General features: G+C 41.4%; 1 protein-coding gene and 1 long non-coding RNA gene across 2 annotated transcripts in view; one reads left to right on the top strand and one right to left on the bottom strand.

Moving 5' to 3' along the window:
- Window positions 1-10,482, top strand: part of LOC106611726 (uncharacterized) — a 49,040-nt gene extending 38,558 nt beyond the window's left edge. Inside the window, exons 3-4 of the long non-coding RNA XR_001330148.3 lie at window positions 9,778-9,863; window positions 9,996-10,482. This is a non-coding gene — a long non-coding RNA (uncharacterized LOC106611726). The remainder of the gene's footprint in view (window positions 1-9,777; window positions 9,864-9,995) is intronic.
- A 7,433-nt stretch (window positions 10,483-17,915) lies between these two features.
- Window positions 17,916-21,402, bottom strand: LOC106611727 (zinc finger protein ZIC 3). The gene is made up of 3 exons (XM_014212239.3): window positions 20,105-21,402; window positions 19,033-19,196; window positions 17,916-18,658 (listed from the first exon to the last, which is right to left on the bottom strand). Exons 1-3 carry the CDS (start codon window positions 21,093-21,095, stop codon window positions 18,473-18,475), a joined length of 1,341 nt encoding a protein of 446 aa, XP_014067714.1. The 5' UTR covers window positions 21,096-21,402; the 3' UTR covers window positions 17,916-18,472.
- Window positions 21,403-24,472: the final 3,070 nt, after the last annotated feature.

Genomic DNA, 24,472 nt, shown 5'->3' with positions numbered 1-24,472 from the left:
TTTAAGATCAAATAAATAACTCTATGAAGTAATGTGACGGCAGGCCTGAAGTCAGTGGAGCCTCCTCACTGAGCACACAAACTCTATTTCAAAGCACACAGAATGTCAACTGACTAGTGAAAAGGTCAGGATGTTACAACAAAGCCTCTGTGTGTGTGTGTTAGAAGGTTATGGGGTGGGATATTCTCACTGAGTCATGTCAGTAAATCCTGTCACCAGCCTCGGACGTGGCCATGAGGCCACCATAGTAGGTTGCGCTGCATGCCTATAGTGTTTGCGAGAGGTCTAGAGATTTACCTGAGGTGTTGCTAAACTCAGTCCCTCTCCTTCTCAACTTAGGGCAGACCAGAGGCCATACCAGGAGACTTAAATAAACTAAAGGGGGTGGCAGGTAGCCTGGGCCAGTAACCCAAAGGTTTCTGGTTCGAATCCCTGAGCCGACAAGGTGGAAAATCTGTTGATGTGCCCTTTAGCAAGGCACTTAACCCTAATTGCTCCGGGTCGCCGCTGATAATGGCTGACCCTCCGAGGGTGTCTCAGGGGGAGTTGGGATATGCAAAAAAACACATTTCCATTTCACACATGCATATAATACACAGTTGTACATGTAAGCACCCATCAAATGTGTCCTTCTTTTTACTAGCTTTTCAACAACGGTTTGAGAGTTTTATCAAAGTTAGAAAGTCTTCTGAAGTTAAAGGCGTACAGTATGAAAACAGGCAGCTGCTGGGTCCTGTGTCAGCGAGTGTGGTTGTGTGTGATTTACGCCCAGATATAAAGCTGGGCTTGTGTACTCCCAGCCAAGAGCGCCAGGGAGGCTGGAAACAACTATAAATCACCTAGCACTCGGGCAGAAGAAATCATATGAAATCTGGGATTGCACTGCAACATTTAATGTTATTACTGGAGATCATAAATGTTACATAAAGAAGCTTGGCCCAGAGTGGTGGAGCGTAGTGGTCCCTGGGTTATTGTTCTGACCACAATGATCCTGGGTTGAAGGAGGTAGGATTAAGTTGCGCTTAGTGACTGATCCTAGGTCAGTTTCGAGTGTTTCTCCCCTACGATGCATGTTAGAATTTGGAAACGGTAAACTGATCATAGATCTGTACCCAATGGTGTGAGTTGGAGAGGACTGGAAAGTGGAGTGTGACATACGGGTCAGTCTTTCTGTCTTTCTCTCTCTCTCTGTCTTTCTTTCTCTTTCTCTTTTTCTCTCTATCTTGCTCTTTCTCTCTGTCTATCTTGCTCTTACTCGCACTCTCTGTCTTTCTATCTCTCTTTCTTTCTTTTTCTCTCTATCTTGCTCTTTCTCTGTCTCTCTATCTTCCTCTCTGTCATTTCTCTCTCTCTCTGTCTTTCTCTCTCTCTCTTTCTTTCTCTTTCTCTCTGTCTCTGTCTATCTTGCTCTTTCTCTATCTTCCTCTCTCTCTCTCTTGCTCTTTCTCTCCGTCTCTCTGTCTTCCTCTTTCTCGTTTCTCTCTCTCTCTTTCTATCTCTTTCTCTGTCTCTCTATCTTCCTCTTTCTCGCTCTCCCTCTGTCTCTTGCTCTTTCTCTCTGTCTATCTATCTTGCTCTTTCTCGCTCTCTCTCTGTCTTTCTCTCTCTTTCTTTCTCTTTCTCTGTCTCTCTCTCTATCTTGCTCTTTCTCTTTGTCTCTCTCTCTATCTTCCTCTTTCTCGCTCTCTCTATCTTGCTCTCTTTCTCTTTCTTTCTTTCTTTCTTTCTTTCTTTCTTTCTTCCTTTCTCTCTCTCTCTCTCTCTCTCTCTCTCTCTCTCTCTCTCTCTCTCTCTCTCGCTCTGTCCCACCTCAGCACTAATAAACAGTGGCCACAGCTGATGCCAGCCACTGAAAATGAATTATTCATTAACATGTCAAATCAATAATGACACAGGCCTCCCCAGACCACTCTCGGTGGCCTACTTATCGGTTTTAGGGAGAGGACAGATCATTTTGATGAAGGCTTGCTAAATTCAGGAGGGTTTTTAGGGGGCTATGTTCACAGTAGTGGATGTTTCTGGGCTCATGCTGAGGTGAATTGATTGTCGTTTTTAGCATGAGACTTGACTATTAGGATGGCAACAATAACAGAGTGAGAGGTGGAGAGAAACGGGCGCCCATGATTAATATGACACTTTTGTTCAGGGGAAGTGTTAGGAAATAGAAGCAGAGGCCTGGTTGGGTAGGCGCTGTTGCCGTGGCATTAAGGGCATGGGCACATTTGGATGGTTCAGTGGGCATGGCCCACCCCCTGCCCCGACACTTCTGTTCAGATGTCACTCACTGTCGCACCAGCCTGTAATTTTCCATCAACTGTAACAGTGAGGGAACATCACCACCCAGCAACTTTTAAAATAATAAATAATTCATTAAATAGTCAGTATCTCCACAACAATCTATTTCTTCTGTCAATCTAGCAGCACTCAAAAAATCATTATGAAAGATAGAGGCATGGCGAGAGAGTGGGAAAGAGCAAGAGAGGGGAAAACTGATGAAAGCCAAATGAAAAGAATTAAAAGCATGGGATATTAAAATGCTTTTTACTTCTCCGCCTTCGATTACTTTTAATTGGGTCCAATTTTCTGTCAGAATAGCCGGTGTGGGTGGATTTGTGTGTGTGTGTGTGTAGTGTGTGTTTATTTGTGCACATGTGTGTGTCTGTGTGGGATGTGACTGATGTCTGAAGGCTGAATGTATGGTAAATGACCAAGCGGTGGATGTGGAGATATGAAAAGCCTTCATGGTGACAAAGACAGCCATAATGAGAAGCAGAGGGGGGGGGGGGTTGTTATGGTACCGGATCCACCTTGTTCCCCTCTAAACTCATCCATGTCACATGGACCCCCACCCTCCAACTCGTCACCATTCTTGGCACACCTGTATCGGGGGAGTTTCTCACATTCTTCTCTGCAGATCCTCTCAAGCTCTGTCAGGTTGGATGGGGAGCGTCGCTGCACAGCTATTTTGAGGTTTCTCCAGAGATGTTCGATTGGGTTCAAGTCCGGGCTCTGGCTGCTGCCACCACCATGCTTCCCCGTAGGGATGGTGCCAGGTTTTCTCCAGACGTGACGCTTGAAATTCAGACCAAAGAGTTCAATCTTGGTTCCATCAGACCAGAGAATCTTGTTTGTCATGGTCTGAGAGTCTTTAGGTACCTTTTCGCAAACTCCAAGCGGGCTGTCATGTGCCTTTTACTGAAGAGTGGCTTCCGTCTGGTCACTCTACCATAAAGGCCTGATTAGTGGAGTGCTGCAGAGATGGTTGTCCTTCAGGAAGGTTCTCCCATCTCCACAGAGGAACTCTGGAGCTCTGTCAGAGTGACCATCGTAGTCTTGGTCACCTCCCTGACCAAGGTCTTTCTCTCCGGCTTGCTCAGTTTGGCCGGGCGGCCAGCTCTAGGAAGAGTCTTGGTGGCTCCAAACTTATTCCATTTAAGAATGATGGAGGCCACTGTGTTCTTGGTGACCTTCAATGCTGCAGACATTTTTTGGTACCCTTCCCCAGATATGTGCCTCGACACAATCCTTTCTCGGGGGCTCTACGGACAATTACTTCAACCTCATGGCTTAGTTTTTGCTCTGACATGGACTGTCAACTGTGGGACCTCAGATAGACAGATGTGTGCCTTTCCAAATCATGTCCAATCAATTGAATTTACCACAGGTGGACTCCAAGTTGTAGAAACATCTCAAGGATGATCAATGGAAACAGGATGCACCTGAGCTTGATTTGGAGTCTCATAGCAAAGGGTCTGAATACTTATGTAAAAAGGTTTTTCTGTTTTTTATTTGTAATAAATTTGCAATAATTTCTGCAAACCTGTTTTCACTTTGTCATTATGGGGTATTGTGTGTAGATTGATAAGAGATTTTCTTTTAAATCCATTTTAGAATATGGCTGTAAGGTAACAAAATGTTGAAAAAGTCAAGGGAAGTGACAGCGTGGGATCCCCTCAGAGGTTAGCCATAGTTCCCTCGGGGGGGGGGGGGGTACATAGTGTGGTTGGCAGTTAGCTGTGGTAGCCCTTTTTTTTATTTCTTTTTTTAAACCCCTTTTTCGCCCCAATTTCGTAGTATCCATTTGGTAGTTACAGTTTTGTCTCATCGCTGCAACTGCCGTACGGACTCGGGAGAGGCGAAGGTCAAGAGCCATGCGTCCTCCGTAAACACAACCCAACCCAACCAAGCCGCACTGCTTCTTGACACAATACCCACTTAACCCAGAAGCCAGCTGCACCAATGTGTCGGAGGGAACACCGTGCACCTGGTGACTATGTCAGCGTGCACTGCGCCTGGCCCACCACAGGAGTCGCTAGTGCACGATGGGACAAGGACATCCCTGCCAGCCAAACCCTCCCCTAACCCGAATGATGCTGGGTCAATTGTGCGCCGCCCCATTGGTCTCCCGGTCGCGGCCGGCTGCGCCAGAGCCTGTACTCAAACCCAGAATCTCTAGTGGCACAGCTAACACTGCGATGCAGTGCCTTAGACCACTGCGCCACTCAGGAGGCCCGTGGTAGCCCTTTTAAAGGCTGATTGTCGTTTGTAGCTGCCTGGAGTTGGATTGTGGCTGTGTTGGGTTGTTGGATTGCTGGGTTGTTGGGTTGTTGGATTGCTGGGTTGCTGGGTTGTTGGGTTGTTGGGTTGTTGGGTTGGAGGCATGGGGAACTGACTGACTGCTCTGTTCACAGGCAGAGGTGTCTTTATCATTGCCAGATGCATGAAGCTTGTAAAAGACGCTTGTATCAGTCTGCAGCTTCAATCAAATTCTCTTCTACTTTGCCCTTACAGTGTTTTGTCTCGCGCAATCAGTCGAGATATCACTTCCAATCACTTCTAATCTGCTAAATTAAGAGTGCCCATGTGTGCCCGACATTAACGGTTTAAATTGTACTAAAGACTGCAACTCTTTCTGGGATGCAGAAATACTTGTTGCTTCTGTCTCATGCACTTATTAATGGCCCCGGATTGTGTTGGTATTCATTGACTTTAGAAAATGTCTGATTCTGTTACTTCCCCCATCGAGACGTGGCTTGGGCTTCTTTTTTTAATCTCTGGACCACTAGAAACTGATTGGAGCAGAAGAAAATACGCCCAGTCTCCCCCTTCTGCCAGACCTCACAATGAATGGGCTGATTTTTTGGATAGGGGTCCCTCTCTCAGGGGGCCAGCTGGAATTAGAAGTGGATTAATAATTTTAAACAAGGCTAAACCGCTTGGGCTGTCTGTCTACTATCCTCCTATACTTAGCCAAAAGTCTGTCTGCAGCTGCCACCAATGGGAGCCTTCATCAAAACAATATATAACCTGAATGTCTCGTGATTAGCAATGTTGTATTAACTTGGAAATGTCTCCCTATCGAGATTGTTTTATCTGCTTTGTAACTTTCAGAGAAGCCAATAGAAGGCCTCTCATCGGGTTAAAGCACTCTGGAACTTTAGTTTCGGGCATAGTTTGAACACATATCGTATTTATCTTTGTCTTGCGTCATCTTTAGACCAGCAAACATTCTCTATGATTCTGGATAGTTTATGAAAACATTGGATGTGTTTCTGCACCAGAGGTTACATTCTCTCTACTCTATGACCAGGTGTTTTGGATGAATCTAGTCCATGTCACAGTTGGGCTCTTCAACTCCACATCAACTTATTCGTGGCCGATATTCAACTCTTTCCTAAAAAGGTGAATGATTCTGATTGGGCTGTGAAACATGTCAATCAATCACGGTATGATCAACATGTTTCAAGCATCGAACAGACCCCCCCAAAAAAATCCTTCCTCTGAACAATAGAAGGTGTTTGAAATGGACTATAGCGACAATAGAGTCCAAGCTGTTAGGGAGTTGTGTTGGTAGGACGAGCTGGTCCAGTGACTGGGGACTCCAGACCACCAGAACAGTGACCTCAGCTCTGAGAGAGGTTACATTTTGCACCAGAGGGAATGTTAAGAGGAGAGTCGGTGAGATTTGGTGGCTCTTTGGTGTGTAATGATACTTGAATGAGCTGAAAGAAGTGATACCACCCAGAATGAACATGGGAACGGTCAAGGCCAACAAACCAAACGCTTCTGTTGATTTTTCTCTCAGAACGAAAACATGGTTCCTTCAACACCCGTCTGTACCTGTGTGTGTGCTTGTGTGTGCACAAGCCACATGCATGTGTGTAGTGTGTGATTGAGTGTCTGCATGCGTGTGTGTGCAGTGTGTGATTGGGTGTGTCAGCTGGGTGGGGTGAAGCGGAAACAGAGCTGCTCACTGTTATTAATTGTAATTGTTCTGTCTCTTCCTCCTGCGACATTTCAGGCTGCTGGTGGCTAATGGGGGGGGGGGGTAAAGGGGCCGAATGATCAACCCTGATTTTTCAATCACCCCCCCCCCCCCCCCCCCCCCCACTCCTTGTAGTATTTTCCCTTAACATAGAGAACAGAGTCGTCATCTCGTTAGTCAATCTTAATGAAATAACAAAATGGACATATAGAAAGCAGCAACCCTGAGAAAGACAGACATAAAATGGGGGAAAACAATGACTAAACTGACTAGAGCATAAATCTGTGTTTTTTTTCTCCTTCTTTTTAGCCATTAGAAAAATGTTCTGTGAATGTAGCAGGGACATTAGCCCCCTTCGGAGCTTTTATGCCGGCTGTCTGGTGTTGCAATTTCACACTTCACTGACTCTGACAACCAGTCTACTAGTGTCTGCATGCCCCAGATTTCACCTTATTTAGGTAATACACACAAAAAAATCTCTAGACAAGGTAAATTAAACATAGTATTCGGCAGGCACACTATCAGAAATTTGGACAGACTCACATAGACGTATTATACTTGAGGTAATGTTTAGGGAGCTGTTTGCCATGTAGACTACAGTTGTATCTCAAGCATGGTGTACAGTAGGCTTAGGTTGTGTTAGCTGGTGTACACTTGGAGTGTGTCATTCGTTAAGTATTGTACAAACAAAGCATCACATTTGTGTGATATACCATTTGGATGTTGCAGAGATTCGTTTTGATCTTAACCATAACCATGGAACTATGCATCTGAAGCCACATATCCTGGAGAGGTGTGAACATGGCCCTTACTGTTTAGTCCAGTAGAGCCACGGAAGACAAAGTAAGGTCTTACAATATCACTTTTACACCAGCAGCAGTTTGCGTCCCCCTTCATCTCTGTCCCTGTATCATTGCTAATGCATGAACGACGACATATTAGATGTAATAGGCAGACAGGAGAGGCGATACATTATTGATATCAGGCAAGAATGGATACAAACTGTGCATATGGCACTACATTTCTCATTCTAAACTGCAGCACTGTTCTGGGTGTTATACATACTAGGGTCAAATGAATACGATACATTCTGTTCATTTTTAAGACAAATGTATTAACAGCAATCCTTCATTGGATCTGGAATTGCGCAATGACGTTGTCTCATTCCGGTTCTTTGGGCCTGTTGAAACGCTGAATAGCCCACATACCCAACGTTATGACTAGTTAAACAACACGTATGGAAGAGTTTTCTGTGATATTTGTATAATTTGTAGTAACGGGTTTCTCTCATGTAAAACTAAGTGCGCAATTTCTTGAAGTCCATGACTGGACTTTTATTCAATTCGCCCACAGCTGCACATTACCAGGCGGCACATTAATCGTTTTTAACGGGAAATTGGCAGAATTTCACCCATAGTGCACGATTGAGGTTTCCTAGACATTCATTTCGCCTCAGCCTTTCAAGGACATGCCAAGTGAATCGTTAATAACGCAAAGCACTGGCTGCACAGTTTCTTTTTGTGCGTATTGTTCGGCTTGCATTGGGGGGCTATCATCTGAAACATTGACACGTAGTCTATAGTTTGACATGAAACTTACCTGCGCCTTTTCTTGGACATTATTGAGAACATATACGACCAATTCGTTTTTGGAATTGTGTTTTTTTTACCTACTTATTTTGTTCGGGAAGAGCAGTAAAAAGCAATGTATTTGATTTATTATAGGCCTATCCAGCCTTGATTGATTCAGCCGTAATTAATAAGACAATAATAATAACATAAATCATACATGGCCTTCTTTTAATGAGAATATATTTCAAACTCATGGTTATTATGATAACATAACACACCATATGAAAAATTATAAAATCACAAAAGGAAAAACAAAAACTAATTTGAACCGTTTCAGACTGTCAAATGCTCTTTTATTGTTATGAGGTACTTTCAAGGCAAGAAGTGGAACATTTGGAGAGAGAAGTTCCCAAAATAAATATGTCATAGGCAGTTTTACCTAGGTATGGATAGAATTTCTCTAAGACATATATGAAAATATTTGGAAATATTGCTTTTTAACTGAGAGATTATCATGTACATATTTCAAAGGTGTCCCTTATCTCAGAATCAGTGAATAGACAAGTGTATAATATGTATGAAATGTGAAATGTTGCCCGTCACGAAGACATTTTTAAGTAAAAAAATTGCACTTTCAGTCACACCTATTGAGTAAAGTACTATCTGAATAAAATATGAACTTCATAATGTTGTTGGTTATTTTATCACAATTACATTTATGATATTGTCCAGGTTTACATTTAGCCTCACACTTTTTTAGTTGCACAACAACAACAAAAACAATCTCAATGTTTGTGACCAATAATCCAAGTGAGAACCACATTTTGCACTTTCCAATAAATAAGAAATGTTAAAACATGCCATGTAATGGTTGTGCACTTTTGCAAAGCTGAAAACAAAATATGTCCTCTTTTGTCTCTCCCAGGGCTTGTCCAGAGGAGAATTGAAACAGGGAAAAGTAATTACTGGAGAGGCATTGAAAGGCTATCAGCATGAGGGTTCGGATTGACTCGGGGACACCTATGGCCCTTGCATTATCCTGGCATGAGGTCGCTTTAGCAATAGTCTGGCATTTGCCACCAGCACCTGGCCCCCCAACCCCCACTGCCCCCTCTCAACAGGCCCTATTACCTGTCCCCCCTCCAGGCCTAGTACCACACCTTTCTCATTGTGCTGCTGTAGTGGCAACTAAGACCATAACATATAATAACAATAGTGTCCAGTGGACGTTCATGACAATAGCACAAATGTTTTTCCATCATAGCGTGGTGGAGGTTCTCAGGTGAAAATGGATTTTGAATACTCTGTGCTCGGTTGTAGCGAGGGGACGTGAAGTCTGGAAGAACATGGGAACAGTGATAATTCACTAAGATACTAAACCGACAGACAATTAAATAATAGGTGTTATTTATATACAGGGAAAATATAACCCTGGCCTTGTTGTTGGGGCTGAAAGGTGCAGTGGGGGAATCAAATTTGGAGATGTGGAAGGCAGTGTTATATCAGCTGCAGTCCTAGCAGAATATATCACTACCATATACATTTGTTGAATATTCGAGTGCTTTAGCCCTGACATCTGTACTGCAGGTTGGAATTTATTGTCATGAATCTTGCCCTGGAGGCAGCTCTGCAGAGTCGTCACTAGCTGGCACAGCCACAAAGTCACAAAATCAGATTTTAAACCTAACCCTAACCTTAACCACACTGCTAATCCTAATGCTTAACCCCAGCCTTAAATTAAGACTGAAAAGCACATGTTTGTTTTAATTAATTTTTGAAGATATAGACAATTTTGACTTTGCAGCTGGTCCATCTAGTGGAAATCGCTCAGTTCTGCCTGCCACCAGGGCAAGATTCATGACAATAAATGTCAACTTGCATCTGTATTGCAGGCATCAACACTTGTGTAAAGTTATCTGTCCTCCTACTCCGTATATACAGGTGCTGCACCAGAGCTGTGATGATGCTCCCCGAGGCCTCCTCTCTCACCCCATGTTCTGACTCCCTGGGATGTGTGGAGCTGTGAGGTACTGTTTTACTCATTGAGGTCTTTGCCTTCTGATGCTCTCATTTACTGGTGCTAGGGGTACGATGCCCACGGCAAGACTTTAGCCCCAACTGTGATCATATGATGTTGCTACTTTGTCATGCTCTCTCAGGTCCACTGTCACCGCCCGTCACCACCCATGGCCCTGGAAGAGAAGAGGTGACGGAGCAGTTTGTCTGTTGACCTTTCCCCTCTCAGTCAGATCGGTCCTCATCTCTGTTCCATCCCCTTTGGCAACACCTGTCTCTCTGTGGCCTTCATGTATTTGCTCATGGTCGTGCCTCAGTGTGTACATGGTGTGTTACCTATGTTTTCCTGGACATTTAAAGTTCAAGTGGAATCTTTGTTGGCTATCCAATAGCATTCTGTTATTTGGTATTATGGAATTATAAAGAGGGGGGTAATCCATGTGGATCATGGGTCATAAAAGTTCACATTATAGTAATTTCCCCTGATTAGAGTCTTGGTGGTCATACAATTAATTTGATTTTATGGAAATAATTAAATGAAGGATCCAAGTGTGAAGTAGGCTACAGTATTTGGATAACTGATTTGTGTGGGTGAAATGGGGATCACTGTTTTCACTGTGAAATTATATGAGTTAGGGACAAATGTTTTTGTATTTTATCATTTTATACATATTAACATATTAACATACTGCCTTGCAGGGAAACTGAAAACTGCACAGGTGATCATTTTACCAAAGTCAGGCATGATTCTTATGTTTTGGATTTCTAGACTCGATACATAAGCAAAGTCTGCTGAATGATTTGACTTAGGCTACAGTGTGTCAAACAGGTTTAAAGTTCTTAAAATTATTGTTGTCATAGAAGACGCCAGTATTGCATGTTGAAAGAACGATAAAGAATGTCTGATTCAAACCAAAATAAAATAATGTACAGTCTGTTGTGTTATGTGATAGCCTTTCCCCACTGTTCAATTCCTATCTAGCAGAGCAGACATATGCATCTACTGGACTAGCCGGATGGACATGCAACTGTATGGAATGCGCAAAAACTATTGGGCATATTGCACGAAACTATTATCCAACCATAGTTCCAGCTGTCTTGAAACAGTTTTGCTCTGATTGACAGCTCCATGACAAAAATGTAAAGTGTATTAGATCGTTGGTTATTCCTAGATATTCTGTGTCATAGTTTGGATATTATAATTACGCACATTCATATGTTCATTTTTTTTTTTATTGAAATTGAGTTAACTCATTAGTCTGTTCGTGGAGAGCGAATTGTGCCGCCTCATCGTGTTCATAATCTTAAAACCCCGCGGGAAATTGCGTTGAACGTGTGGCGCGCCACATTGCGTAACTGGAACGGTGGTGGGCGCGCGCCAGTAGGCATGTTGACAGCTATGTCATACATTTCCATTGCCCAAATTGTTAACTGTAATCTTCCCATTCAAACATCCTCTAACTCGCGTGAAAGTTGCGTTGGGCCGTTGGCTGTATTTCCAGGTCTTAATGGAGACTTTGGAACCCCCACTTCCAATTCACCGTTTCAAATGAAAGACATTAACAAGCATTGTCCTAGATATTCATTTTTAAAAGCTGAGGTAGGCGGGAGTGCAGAGATCTGCTGTTACCCATTCCCCTAGGCGGGACACTGCCACAGTGGGGTATCCTTGCTGCCCAATAACAAAAGACGGGCGGCTTTCAGGTGCAAACTTTGTTGAAACACAACTTTGTCCCATGCGGGTTTAGACAACAGCTGACAACTATCTTTTTTTGTTGTTGCAAAGATCAGACCTGCTTTACAACCTGAGCTAAACTCAATCAAAAACACGAGATTCATTTAAGACAACTGGCAAGATCCGACACATGCGTAAAAATGTGGGAGAGTGATGAAGAGGCGGGTATGGCATTTTCAACAGGGCTTAATGATTAGGCCTGTAGGCTATCTTTAGCTTGTTGTTAGGCTTATTGATTGTATAGGCTGAAGGAGAAAAAAACGTGTGGTGTGCATAACAATATTCAATAATTAAATGTAATTACCAGGCTATTCGAAATCATATGAGAGATCAGGCAGAATATTGGCCTCTCTCCCACCAGAGACGTATTCAGATGATGAGTTACGGGGCACTGGGGTAATTCGGTTTGGAGTGGTTTTCGGCGATGGCATGGCACGTATAAAAATTGTCAATTGCTCACTTAGCACCTCTCAAAAGTGTTGAAAATATATCTGTCAAAAGACAAACGCACTTCACCATATACATAGCTGAACATCTGCTTTGTCGAGTAGAGCGCTTCAACTTCCACTCCGGGGACCTATTAGCGGTGACTCCCAGGCCTGCGCGGAAGAGGAAGTCATCAAGACTCTGACACCCTCCCAGATGTTCGGGAATTAAGACTGTCTACAGTTGGACAACCTAATTGGTAATCATACGTTTTGCGCCTATTTAGCAATGGAAATATTATTTTGGGGTTTAATTGAAATATTGAATTAATGACAATATGACGACACCATGAGCTGGAATCTTGAGAACAGTCTACTATGCTATTGAGTTGAAATCTTTGTGTGCCATTGCATAATGACCTGTTTTGTCCAGTAGGTCTAACATGAGACGCAATAAGAGGGTCAACAGAAAGTTAAATGAGGTTTTCCTTTATTTTGTTTATCTGTTTTATTTGGAGCTGGTCAAGCTAAAATCTTATCTGCATAAACTTCAAGCATTGATGTAGGCCTATGGTAAATGTGGTTGTATGGGGGGGGGGGGGGGGGGGGGGCGCGGCAGTGCCTCTGTGACAACTATTTTGGACCCCCTTGTGGCCCCCCTAAATGTGGAGTATGAACTAATTTTGCTATCGTTCTTTTTTTACATCCCTTATTAGACAGTGGCAACAATGATGATTATGAACATGGTATTTTGCCTGCTAATGCCTGCAATGCAGTGAAGAAAACGATATGACAACAATAATGTCTAATGTAACTGGCCCCTCTAACAGTACAACTGCCCCCCCCCCCCCCCCCCCCAGTTGAAATGGTCTAGGACCGCCACTGGTTGTATGTGCGTGTGAAAGTACAGACCTACTGTTGGCGTCTATGCTGTTCTGAATCGTTTCAAATGACAGTTTGCTTTCAAGAATACCTGCATAGATGTAATGAATGTTCTGTAACACGCAAATAGTTTCCCATTACTAAAAGCACTGACTTAACATTGCAATTGAAATGTTTTCCCATAACTTCAATAAAATGGAAATTTAAATATTTCTAAATAGCCAACGAATCATTGAAGTCAATAACAATGCCATTGTGCCACCTCGTTACCATCACAATAGCCATGTAACACCTCCGAAAAGATATTTAACGGCACACATCCTGGATTACCGTGCTCAGTGAATACCTATGCATATTCAACAGGCTTCGATCTTCAGGGAAAATAATCATCAGTAATTGATAAACAGGTTATAATGATGGTCGTGCATAGTTAGGTAATTCCCTGATGATTGTTAGTCTGTATGCAAATGATAAGGATATTATTAAGTGTTACTTTGATTGTTGCAATGTGTAGCGTTTAAAACTACTACTAAACCCGACTGAGGTTCTAACGAGCTAATTACGCATGTGCGTAATAGTGTCCCAAGATATAATTAATGTTTCCACTGACTTGAGAAGTTTAAGAAAGTTTATGAGAGCAGTTTTTGTTTTGTAAAATTATAAACGGAAGACTTTTCAAAGTTTTAACACTACATTTTGTTGTATTGTTGTAAAGGGGCCTCCCTTACTGGTTTGTATTCATGTTCAACAGCATCACCCAATAAGAGCCTAGTTAGCCTAATAAATAATTTACAATTTAGTGGCCAATTACATGATTATTTTTGTTAAATTTAATTTTGTCAGAAGAAAACATAGGCCTATGTTGGATCTTGAGTGCCTTGCGTAATTTTAGATTTTAATTGAGTTTAGAAAAATACCAGTTTAAGATTTGGCCCAGCTAGCCTACATAGCAGGTCTATTGTTTTGACCACTTGGACCGTGTTATAGCATCACTCAGAGACCCCAACACCATTATGATTAAAAAAATCCTAATTCATATTGTTACACAGCCGTACACAGCGGTGCTGGGTTTCAAATATTTAGAAAGGAGAACGTGAATCTCAAGAATTTAGGGAATTGCATGCATGCGTGCCAGACCCAATAATTCTGATACACTCTCACTTTGCAGCACGCCTTACGCGAGATAATTTATCCAGCAACTTTATTAGGATCACAAACTCGGTTGCGTGACAAAAAGCGTTCGGAACCTGCTTGTTTCAGTCTGTCCTCTTATGGACTCAAGTGCCGGGAGGAGGAAGGTAAGGGGGGGGGGGGGTTAGTTTTGTCAAACTACGGTTACATGCACACAATAATGCCATTATGGATAGTCAGATTAATATAATAGTTCAATGAAAACGTTTACATGCTTTGCAAGAAGAAGAATTTCCCTAATAATCCTGTTTACATGGACACATCTGAAATCAGGCTACCCGATGGCACTCTGATAAATGCAGAAAATCGCCAATCAAAATAAACGTTCTACCACAGCCACCATATTCTTTTTTGAGAAGCATATTTGATGCAGAGTTTGCACATATAAAGTTTGTATGTGAAAACGACTTCTAAAACGCATGCATTCAGTTGTTTCGAACTCACTTCACTCACGCTGAAGAGGGAGGCTCGCTCCGCTGGTGCTAGCACATGCGTAGAACAGTTACTCCACTGGAACGCCGATTAAGGTCTTTACATGTTCTAATAATTCGAAAGATTGCTCAGAAAACCAGGTGTTTTAATCCTCGTATGCTTACTTCGATTTTTGACTTCACGCCGATTAAGATAAGCAAAGTAATATGTTTACACGACTATTGCCATACTCGGCCTTGTGCCATAATCAATTTAATATCGAATTAGTAGTGTGCATGTAAACGTACTAAACCCGTAACAATTGATGCGGACTTTGCCAGTTGGGAAGAGGTTTGATTATAGATGATGATATAGGTTTGAATACAGATGACTATAGGCTACTCCAGATATGATGAGAGCACATATGTGACTGTGAGCACTAGAGTCGTGGATAGATTAATGTGTGCATTGTCAAAGCTGTTCTATGGTTCCAAATATATCCCCGTCCATATGTCAAGATGAATGAACACTTCATGTTAATGCTATTCACATACATAGAGCCTACTACTGTATTCACAATCAGCACTGTCAGACAACCGCTACCCATCTCATACCATGTGACTACCAGCGCTTTCTAATCCCATTGAGAGTCCCCAAAAAGGAGCCTTTCATGTTTTTCTTGTGGATATAGGCCCACACCCAGTTTTCTCATCATCTCAAAACACGATTATGCTAGGAGTTATCAGCTTGTATTAGGTTGTATTCGTCTGAATAAGCTATTATTTAGGCTTTTCTTCCGATATGCCATCATCAATGCGTGGCTTTGCTTTCGTGAGCGTTGTTTCACAGAGCCACTCGTAGGGAAAGCCTATCCCATTTTTTGTTTTGACGTCATGGGGTCCGCTAGAAAGAACTTGAACTGCATGGGTAAGAAGAAAAAATGTCCTGGTGAAATACAAGAGCGCGCTTGTGCAAGAGGATGGAAAACGGAATTTGAATACATTCTTAAATCTGTTTATATTTGAAGATGGGGGTAGGGCAGGGTTGGAAGCGGAGGTATAGAGTCTTTGGGGGTAGGTCTAAAAGTACTGTGTAGTAAATATGAAGTCTTATAGCTATACAACATAAATTTACAATCATAGCCTACAATCATCAGTGAGTAAAGTTAAATCATAATTCCAACTTGATAGGCTTCTACGTCTCCCCCATGATTGCTGAGGATTAGCAGAACAATTGGCAAACAGATATTTTTTCAAGGGTTTTTGCTAGGCTAATGCATGTCAATTGTTTAACATTATGACTTATTTTAATTCACTTTGTGTTTGATAGTTTGATATTATTTAATATTTGTAGAGTAGCCTACATACAATTAATATTTCATGAGACTACTCGATGATAGGCTACTACAACGTTTCTCAAAACTATTTCCCGCTGTAGTGGCCCATACATTGGCAGCAGCACTCAGCACGCATGCGTAAAACGACTTGCCGTGGTGCTCAGTGGTTACTTTTGGCAGCCTGAGTAGCCTAATAGGCTGTATGACGGTACTTTGCTGCTAACTCATGTCCTCATTTGCCTCACTCTCTTGGCTTACTTTTTAGTAGTTGTTAGTTTGATAGTTCTCACGTTGTGATCCCATTTATGTGGCACTTTCATTCACACATGGCGTATGTTTCGCCCAATCGCACCTCCTTCTAGAAAGCACCAAGTAGCTTACAGTCGATAACTTTTCCAGTCTATCTTCCCAGAAACAAGATGCTAAAATGGCGCCTTCCTCAGTGTCAAGTTCAAGTGAAGTGCCTACTCGCACAGACAAATGTAATTTCTATATGATCTTAGCAGAGAGTGCAAGCTAATTCAACAATGACAAAGAATGATAAACGTCACAGTTCGTTAGTTTTAATGATTTTTTTATTTCATTCAAAATGTATGTTCACATTTCTTCATAAATAGTTGGTAAAACAAACAAACCAACAAACGATAGCCTACTTTAAATTGTACAATGAAGCTTTGTCTCTTCCCGCTAAATAAGGAATAGGCTCGCTGTTGTGTCATCGTTTGCCTCGATTGTGGCACAGTGACACAGTTCATCAGTAAAACATTTGCTTTTCAGGAATAACTTGGAGTGTGACCCATTTCTCCCAGAAAGTGTTACAACATCACATTCTAGCTGCGTTTCTAAGTCAGAAATGTGCTCCGACTTCAGGGCATGGGGCATAAGGGTTGTGGGAATAAGAAAAAAGTATTTATTTTAAATTAATGTATAGAAAATAGTATATAAAACATATATTCCTTAAATTATTTAAATAAACGTATTTTATATATCACTGTCACTTACGAGGTACTGTTTTTACATTTTGTTTTAAAAGTAGTGCTGGTGGTCTGAAATCGTTCTCATAAGCACAATATATTTTGTGGTATGCATAAGATTAAATTCTTGAAAATAGGTTACAATGCAATGCTGTAACTCTTTGTGCCACTGAACATATTTTCCCCAACCCACATAGCCTATAACTATTAGTGTTCCTTAGACTTAATTCACACAAAAAGGTTTTCTCGACAGGTTATTCACACAAAACAAGCAAATGTATAATCAAACTGCTCTATATGCAACACCACAGTACTTATAACAAATAACACGCTTAGTTTCACAGAATAATTACATTTAAAACAATGCAAGCTGACAGACAAAAAAACTTTTATTTTGAAGATACTGTGTTGTGACAGTTCCATTGTTGCCGATGCACACATTTAAACATACTTGCACAAAGACATTGTTGGAACTATAAAGGAATGCCATACTGGCTCATATGTTTGGGTATTTGACCCGAATTTGAAATACTCCAAATATTGTCACCTTGGTGTGGAATTCGTGAATGAACTAGGTATAACATCTGTCAATGGCTGATGGATATTTCGAATCAGAAATCATGCTACAAATGAACTCTACTCTCTGATTCTATAAAAGTCAAATACACAAAAAAGATAATTTGACCAAAAAGTTACGACAGAACCGTTTTATATAGTTTGCCAACTCAATTGATTACAATTCAGATTTACAGAATTGGTGATTTACATGTCAATGGTCTCACAAGCTAAACAATAAGTGATGGAAAAATCAGCATCATATAGACAAATCCATAATATTTATATAGACGATATCTTAGATCCAAATAAGACACATGTATTGGTTAAAAAAAGATACAATCGCAATATTGGAGCTTTATAGTTGATCATAGTTGTTTAATGCTAGCTGGTTATGACCCAAAACTGTACAGTCTTGTTAGAAAAATTTTCATAAATATCATTTCAGTTTTAGAACTTATATCCATAATTAAATTACAAATTGATAAATATGGCATCATGAATATGTATTTACAACGTTATTAACAAAAGGCAACGTTATATTTAACGGTAACAATCGTAACCTAATACCACATTTCTCCACCTGAAAACAGACATTGACAACAGATTCGACCCCATCAAACAAGGAAATACATTCACGAGTATATATTTATTTATGATTTATTTTTTGTTCAAGTTCAAGACAAAGACTTTGGCACGTTTCTTAAGACTGTCTGAATTTTTAACAATCAATTGAAAGGCGACAGTAGTGTGTCACCATTATATAAAACACCGTGAAATATTCTTCCTTCTCCATTATTTTTTTAAATAAAAATTTGAGAAAATACATAAAATGAAAAATAAAATAATTATCTGAAATCTGTAAACTAAAAAAGGGGGAAAAACAAGTTGTTTTTTTTATTCTTAGAAAGTATTATTTCATTATTTATGATTTATTTGTTCTCTTTGAACTCGGAATAAAATCCTGAGAAAGGACGAGGCCTGCTGCTGCTGCTGGCTTGCTCTCATCTCCTCGTGTTGTTCCTATCCCATTTTGTGTACACCTTGGTGTGAGTACTTATTAAGGTTTCCTTAAAACCTCTTTGTCCACATTGAGAGCTTGCTTCTGACTTCAAACGTACCATTCATTAAAGTTGGGTGGCAGTCCTGCATCGCTGTGCCCAGATGTGTTTTGCACGGCTGACGGTGGTGTTTTTGTTGGGTCTTCAGTGTTCGCTGACACCAGAACTGGCGGTGTGGACGACTCATATCCAGAACTTGCTGCTGGAGAGGACTCAGAACATTGAGACTCGTGTACCTGTAATAATAATAATTTTAAAAGAATACATGAGGAGTTGCTATTATATATTGATATATCTATAGGCCTATAGCTTGAAGAAGAACGTTGAACATGTTATACACACTGATACACACTCAACATAAGTCCATTTACAACCCTTTGATCTATCAAATTGCTATTTCATTGAAGGCTTGCAGCGTAATTTGCTTCTCAAACTTAGCCTCCAAGTAAGTAGTAATATTTGGGAAATGAACATTATGCTACACTCCAACCTAGTGAAATAGCAGTGAAAACTTTCAGCTGAGTGTGATTCTGTTTCGGGGCCGATGCTTTGATTAGCCAGTCTGGGTCAATGGATGAACGTGATTAGGTGTAATTGACACGGTAATTACCTTCATGTGTTTCCTGAGAGAGCTGGGGTGCGTGTAGGACTTGTCGCACACTTTGCAGATGTATGGCTTGTCAGAAGTATGCACGTGCATGTGCTTTTTCCTGTCACTGCTGTTGGCGAAGCGTCTGTCGCAGCCGTCAAATTCGCACTTGAACGGCTTCTCACCTGCAAGATGGAATAAACATAATTCGTTAACCCCCATACAAAGTAGATTGATTAGCCTCCCACCACGACATATGCAAACTCGACATGCTCTCGAGCAGAGATGTTCTGCTGACTTGTTCACCGTTGATGACGTATGCCCTGTGAATAGCAATAGCATGTGTTCAATACAGGCCTACATGTTTAGGATACACACAAACGTGCACAAATATGGACCAGCGAATGCTATTGTAGGGGTTTGATGTAGTATGTACTTTGATATTAGGCAACGGTTGTATGCTTTGTCGTAGTGTGTTTACCTAGACTACAATGCTAATACCCAACTGCTGCACTGATTTGTAGGATGGAGTAGTAGCTTATAGCCCAGCCTAGTAAAACAAGAGAGAGAGTAACCGGGCCAGTTGTTCAGACTCACACAAAACCATGCACCGAGAGAGTCCATCGTAATGTAGTTTAGGCTACTTCACTCACACTCGTTTTGAGAAAGTATGTGTCCGCCTCTCCCTTAATACACACACAACTCGATCAACACCTCGAGAGCGTGCAGAATAGCTTCTCTAATCGAGAAATATGTCCACACATGCCAACGTCAAAATATGGACGTTTAATATATATTCAGATAGGCTTAAATTAGACTATCCGATCCTTCAACAAATACAATCTTCAGTGCATAAAATAATATTATGGGTATTTTCGTTCCAACATATTTATTATCTATCCCAGTATAAACTAGAAACCAAATTGCGGCCTGCTCTCGAGCATTAAGTTATAAAATGCAACAATCTCTCCACAATATGCCTATTCTCTTTCCCATGCAATATGCCTACTGCAAAAATAAAATAGCGGCATATGGATAGGCAACGTAAACGTGTGGTTTTTGTTAGCAAACATGAGAAAAGTGAATTAATTACCTGTGTGTGTTCTTTTGTGAATTTTCAAATTTTCCGACCTGGCGAATATTTTTCCACAACCAGGGAATGGACAGGGGAAGGGTTTCTCTCCAGTGTGCACTCGAATGTGGTTCACGAGTTTGTACTTGGCCTTAAATGATTTCCCCTCTCTCGGACAATCCTCCCAAAAGCAAATGTGGTTACTTTGCTCGGGGCCGCCAACGTGTTCCATGGAGACGTGCGTCACCATCTCGTGCATTGTGCTGAAAGTCCTTTCACAAGTCTTTTTGGGTCGGTTCATCTGGTTCTCATCTATCCATTTACACGACATTTCTTGCTTTATGGGTTGCCTCATGTATCTAAAGAAGGCCCCAGGACCGTGGTGTGTTGGCACATTCATCCCCATATTCATTCCCATTGGGTGGTTGTAGTTGTGGAGCTGAGCGCCGTAGGGGTCTGTCCGAGGGCTGGCGACTGGACGGTATGGGTCGGGTCTTCCAAAAATGTCCCCGCGTAAACCAAGATGCATTTGACTGTTGACTACATGTCCGCTTGGTGAAGTATGGCTCACGCCCTGGTCATGGAGCCCTGAAAACAACAGATGTCCTGGGTTATCGGAGATTCCAGGGGGTCCATGCAGGCTCCCCGCAGAAGCGGCAAAGATCCCATGCTGGGCACTCGATGCAGCGGACTCCCCAACGCCACGGTTTCTGAATAGAAAGTCCCGGGTTGAATTGAACGGTCCACCGCCGTACGAACCCACCTGTCCGCCATGATGGTGTCCCAGGGCAGCTGCGTATCCACTGGCTTGCGGGGTAAAAGCTGAAGTCTGGCTGGAGGCTATATCGTGGGCCACCGGGCTGAGTTTGAAAGCTGCGGAGTGGGATGAATCAGCGAAGGGATTGAGTCCCAAACCTGGGTCTCTGTTCCCTATCTCATGGTGCCGCGGTGTTCCGAACCCCCCCACTCCTAGCGATGGGAACTGCGGACCGCTGTCAAGGAGCATAGTCATTGGGCTCAAGCGAACTTATAACGAAATAAAAGAGAATTCAATTGAAACTCCAGGTTAATGGAGCTCACTCTAACCTCGAATAACGGGAACCCGATTTCAGTGCGTTGAAACGGCAAATAAGACTTTAAAAGTAGAAAAGCAAAACAACGAAAAAACAATCCTTCGCTTACACAGCAGAGAGAAACTCCCGTAACTGGGATCCGTGAGAAAAATGATCAAACTTCCCCCCCTTTCCAGACGAATGATGTCCTTGGACTGATAAAGTCAATCACTCACTCCCTGCACATAAATGAACTCGGGAGGCAGTGCTATGACGCCCAATGAGAGCTCAGCTCCCCCTTTGGCACGTGACGCCAAAGAAGGAAGTTAATTGGCTAGATGTCTGTTGATTGGCACGGTTCGGTATTGAAAATGGCAGTTCGTCTCAATGGTTTAATTTGATTGGTTAGTGCAGGCAGTATTTTGCAGGTAAGGTAACGGAGCGAGCGTTCTTTCGCTTCAATACCATGACCCGTGTTTATCTCCCGTTGCAAAAGTTGAATAATCTCTATTATAAAGCTGTAAATAACCAGAGGACAATAGTCATAGCAAATGTTTGTTTCAGGATGTCCTAACAAAGTTACTGAAAATGTGTTTATCTGATAGAAATCTAGGAAAAATATTCATTATCTAAACTTCAGCCTATGGCTTGCTTACATGTCAAATAATTCAGTCATACACGAACGAGCATGTTGTTTAACCAACAATCACAATTAATCGTCTATGCATTGGACAAAAAGATAACATTTTACTTGGTGTCTTTTGGTGGGGGCATAAGTTTGTAACGTTTGGTTATACATCGTGTCTTTCAAAATGCACGTGTAATAACAGTAAATCATTCCCGTTTACATCTATCTATCTATCTATCTATCTATCTATCTATCTATCTATCTATCTATCTATCTATCTATCTATCTATCTATCTATATATCTATCTATCTATCTATCTATCTATCTATCTATCTATCTATCTATCTATCTATCTATCTATCTATCTATCTATCTATCTATCTATCTATCTATCTATCTATCTATCTATCTATCTATCTATCTATCTATCTATCTATCTATCTATCTATCTATCTATCTATCTATCTATCTATCTATCTATCTATCTATCTATCTATCTATCTATCTATCTATCTATCTATCTATCTATTTTATTTTAGCATTTTGACTCTTATTAGCTGAGAACATGAATGCAGTTGGCAGAGATCCGAAATGAGGCTTTCTTGAAGCCGCATGAGAAGGGAGGGGGCCTTTTTTTGCAAAGCTCTATAGGGTGTAAGACGCAGGAATAAAAGACAGAAAGAAAGATGGCAGTAATTGTAATATCCTGAGATTTTTTGCTTAGCCAAAAATTCCTGCCATTGAGCGAGTTTCACAGGGTAGCCGCTGACTCGCTGCAGGACACATAAAATCTGATCAAGTTCAGAGACGCGTTGAGTGCTTCAAGCGGCGCTTTATAACACCAAGTCTTTCACATCCCTTACCCCTCAATCTGTCCCAGGAAGGAGTTCACATTCTTTATTTTAAACATCTGAAAAAAGAAAAAGAGAAAAATCTTCAAATCAGTCCTTCATTCTGCTTGCGGCCTTATCCACTCCGCAATCATTCCCACAACATATTCCTCTACGAGAAAAAAAAGTGTTTTAAATTGCAAGGTGAGTTTTCATATTTATGCAATATTAAAATTTTCAAGGTTACTTTTCTTTTGAAGGAAAGCAACCGTGGAGTAATTGTAAGTAGGGTTCTGTGGAGGTGTGTAAATCTGTGGAGGTGTGTAAATCTGTGGAGGTGTGTAAATCTGTGGAGGTGTGTAAATCTGTGCTTAAAGGCTTTCTTTAAAAGTCAGCTCGGGACACTTGTTTATGATATTCCTAACTTTAGTTGTTTCTTGTGGTACCTTGTTTAACTCCTAGCAGTCATATTTTTTCTCATAAAATTAAACTTTTGTGCTTCTTTTAGAGCAGATAGATCTCAGCTGCGTTTCTAAACTCAACAACGTATTTTTTTTTTTTTTTATGGAAAACTATGATTCCCGCTCCCTCATTTTTCTCCCTACCACGCGGGCTCTCTCTCTCTCTCGCTCCCTCCCCCTCTCTCTCTCTCGCTCCCTCCCCTCCCCTCTCTCTCTCTCTCGTCTCTCTCTCTCTCTCTCTCTCTCTCTCTCTCTCTCTCTCTCTCTCTCTCTCTCTCTCTCTTACACACACTCACACAAACCCTCTTTTACTCTCTCTTCACTCTTTCGTCCCCCTCCCTCTCTGTCTCCCGCTCCTCGCTCTCTCTTTCGCTCTCTCTTTCTTTCTTTCTCTCTCTCTCTCTCTCTCCCCCCTCTCTCTCTCCCTCTTTCTCTCTCTCTCACACACACACACACACACACACACAGTGAGAGAGAGGGGGAACATGAGTTAACTGTGAATAGCCTTGCAGTCTTAGAGCTTGAGATTTATGGCGACCTTTGTGAACTTTCACAAGTGACAGGCAGTTAAGTTTTCTTAACTTTTCCTCTTCGATATTTTATTGGCTTGTTGAAACGAAAGGACTCGGTGAGGTTATTATATATGGTATGTTCACAGTGATGGTGTTACTATAAAATGATTAACGATGAGAAGCACGTGCACTGTTGTCTCTACAACGGAACGCTCAATTAGATTAGCCACCAAGTTCTCCGCAGTATTAGGAGAGTCTTGGAGTGTCGACTATGGCGAGAGTGGTTCACCGACCTTTGGCATCAGAAAATGCCTGGTGTGTTGTTACAGGTTACTGTCTTCACCAAATAATCGAAAGCAACTGTTGCTCGCGGAGAGCCAAACAATGTGATGCAGAAAACGACCTATCGGCCTAATATTATTGAATTTCAGACAAATACATTGATCCAGATGCGAGCATTATCTACAACTTTGCAGAGAACCACATAAAATGTTAGTTCTTTAAATGTATTTAGTCTTTTATTGGAAAATACTATAGCCTATTGAGTTTCCAACAACACATTTCGTGACCCAACTGGTTGTACTATAAACAAGAAGAAACAAAGTTAAGTTATCCCATGTTGCCATGTTGATGTAGCAAACTGAAGATCACACACATAGGAATGACTGGATTTAGTACCAGGATATAAAAAATTATCATAATCTACTTCCGCCACGCAAAGTGAAGGCCTCGCAGATGCGTCAACAAGATTACACCATTGTTGTTGTTGTTGTTGCTATCTACTCAAACATTTCGAGGATTGTAGCCTGGTACATTTGCCTCTGTACAAATTAAATTAGGAGTATTTTTTTTAAATAACAAAACTTGTTTCTGTTGAAATTTGAACAGATTAGGTCCTGATATTG

The sequence above is a fragment of the Salmo salar genome, chromosome 09, assembly GCF_965601325.2.
Source record: "Salmo salar chromosome 09, fSalSal1, whole genome shotgun sequence".
Lineage (NCBI taxonomy): Eukaryota > Metazoa > Chordata > Actinopteri > Salmoniformes > Salmonidae > Salmo > Salmo salar.
This window is presented reverse-complemented; position numbering and strand designations above follow the sequence as displayed.

Excerpts from the sequence above, each read along its gene's own strand:
- LOC106611727 (XM_014212239.3), bottom strand. The coding sequence starts at position 21,095 with ATGACTATGCTCCTTGACAGCGGTCCGCAGTTCCCATCGCTAGGAGTG. Across the intron at positions 19,197-20,104 it reads TCACAAAAGAACACACACAG|GTGAGAAGCCGTTCAAGTGC; the intron begins GTAATTAATTCA and ends TCCATCTTGCAG. Across the intron at positions 18,659-19,032 it reads CTCTCAGGAAACACATGAAG|GTACACGAGTCTCAATGTTC; the intron begins GTAATTACCGTG and ends TTATTATTACAG.